At 67.6% G+C, this 1,201-nt stretch overlaps 1 protein-coding gene across 1 annotated transcript; it reads right to left on the bottom strand.

The window, feature by feature from the left end:
• Window positions 1-256: 256 nt before the first annotated feature.
• LOC114036530 (platelet glycoprotein Ib beta chain-like) lies at window positions 257-953 on the bottom strand (the record flags this gene model as incomplete). The annotated part of the gene is made up of 1 exon (XM_027853025.1): window positions 257-953. A coding segment is annotated over one exon (697 nt), but the record flags the coding sequence as incomplete, so codon positions are not given.
• Between the last annotated feature and the right edge of the window lie 248 nt (window positions 954-1,201).

Raw genomic sequence — 1,201 nt, 5'->3', positions numbered from 1 at the left:
CGGGTCAAGGGGCGCGGTCCCGGGCCATGGCATTGGCCCCAGGCAGGGCAGGGCAGGGGCATTAGGCGGGTCAAGGGGCACAGACCCAGGCCGTGGCATCGGTCCCAGGCAGGGCAGGGCAGGGGCATTAGGTGGGTCGAGGGGCACGGTCCCGGGCCGTGGCATCGGCCCCAGGCAGGGTAGGGCCGGCCAGGCCAGGCAGGGGCATCAGGCGAGCAGACGCCGGCCCCGGCTCAGCCGGCTCGGTTCAGGGGGTCTAGTCTGCCGGCGGCGTGGTCTGCAGCAGCAGATCCTGGGTGGTGAGCCTCGCCTCGTGGGTCAGCGCCCGGTAGCGCCGCAGGCGGAGCAGCAGCAGAAGCAGCAGCAGGGCTTGGAACAAGAGCAGGCAGAGCAGGGCTAGCTGGGCCCCCAGCTCCCGGCTGCAGCCCGCCACCCTGCAGGTGGCCTGCAGCTCTTCGGGGCCCAGGTAGAGCAGGAGGCGGCCCCGGAGCTGGGGGGGCCCGGAGCAGCGCAGGTCACGGTAGGCCCTGCGGTTCTGCTGTGCCCCCAGCCAGGCCCACAGGTAGAAGAGGCGGCAGTCACAGTGCCAGGGGTTAGCCCCCAGGTGCACCAGGCGCAGGAGGGGCAACCCATCAAAGAGGCCCGTGGGCAGGCTGCTGAGGTTGTTGGCCTGAAGGATGACCTCGGTGGTGCTCGGAGGGAAGGCCCTGGGCAGGCTGGCCGCCGTCAGGTGCTGGTGCCCGCAGTCCACCAGGTCGCCAGCACAGCGACAGCGAGGGGGACAGGCCGAGGCCCGGTGGATCGAGGCCAGCAGCAGGAGGCCCAGGGCCCGGGGCCCCAGCAGCAGCCCTGGAACAGGAGAGCTGGTGACGGGAAGGTGGGGGCCCAGGCCCCACCCAGTCCCCAAAGCCAGGGGCCCGGAAGGGACGTTCGTCTGTGAGGCACCGAGCCTCCTGCTTCACAGATAGGGAAAGTGAGGCTCCGGGAAAAGAGCGGTCGGGGTAAGAAGGGACCTTAACTAAGCCTCCATCATGATTTTAGTCCCACTTTAAAGGGACTTTCGGAACACAGAACTTAAGGCTACAAGGGACCTTAGAGATCCCACCCTCTCTGTCTTAGCCTCACCCTCCCATTTTACAGATGAGGAAACTGAGGCCCAGAAAAGGGAAAGGCAAGGTGACGAGGCCAATTAGTGGCCGAA

The sequence above is a fragment of the Vombatus ursinus genome, unplaced genomic scaffold, assembly GCF_900497805.2.
Source record: "Vombatus ursinus unplaced genomic scaffold, bare-nosed wombat genome assembly UNPS02009914.1, whole genome shotgun sequence".
Classification (NCBI taxonomy): Eukaryota; Metazoa; Chordata; class Mammalia; order Diprotodontia; family Vombatidae; genus Vombatus; species Vombatus ursinus.
Note: the sequence above shows the minus strand (reverse complement) of the source record. Positions and strands in the feature narration are given on the sequence as shown.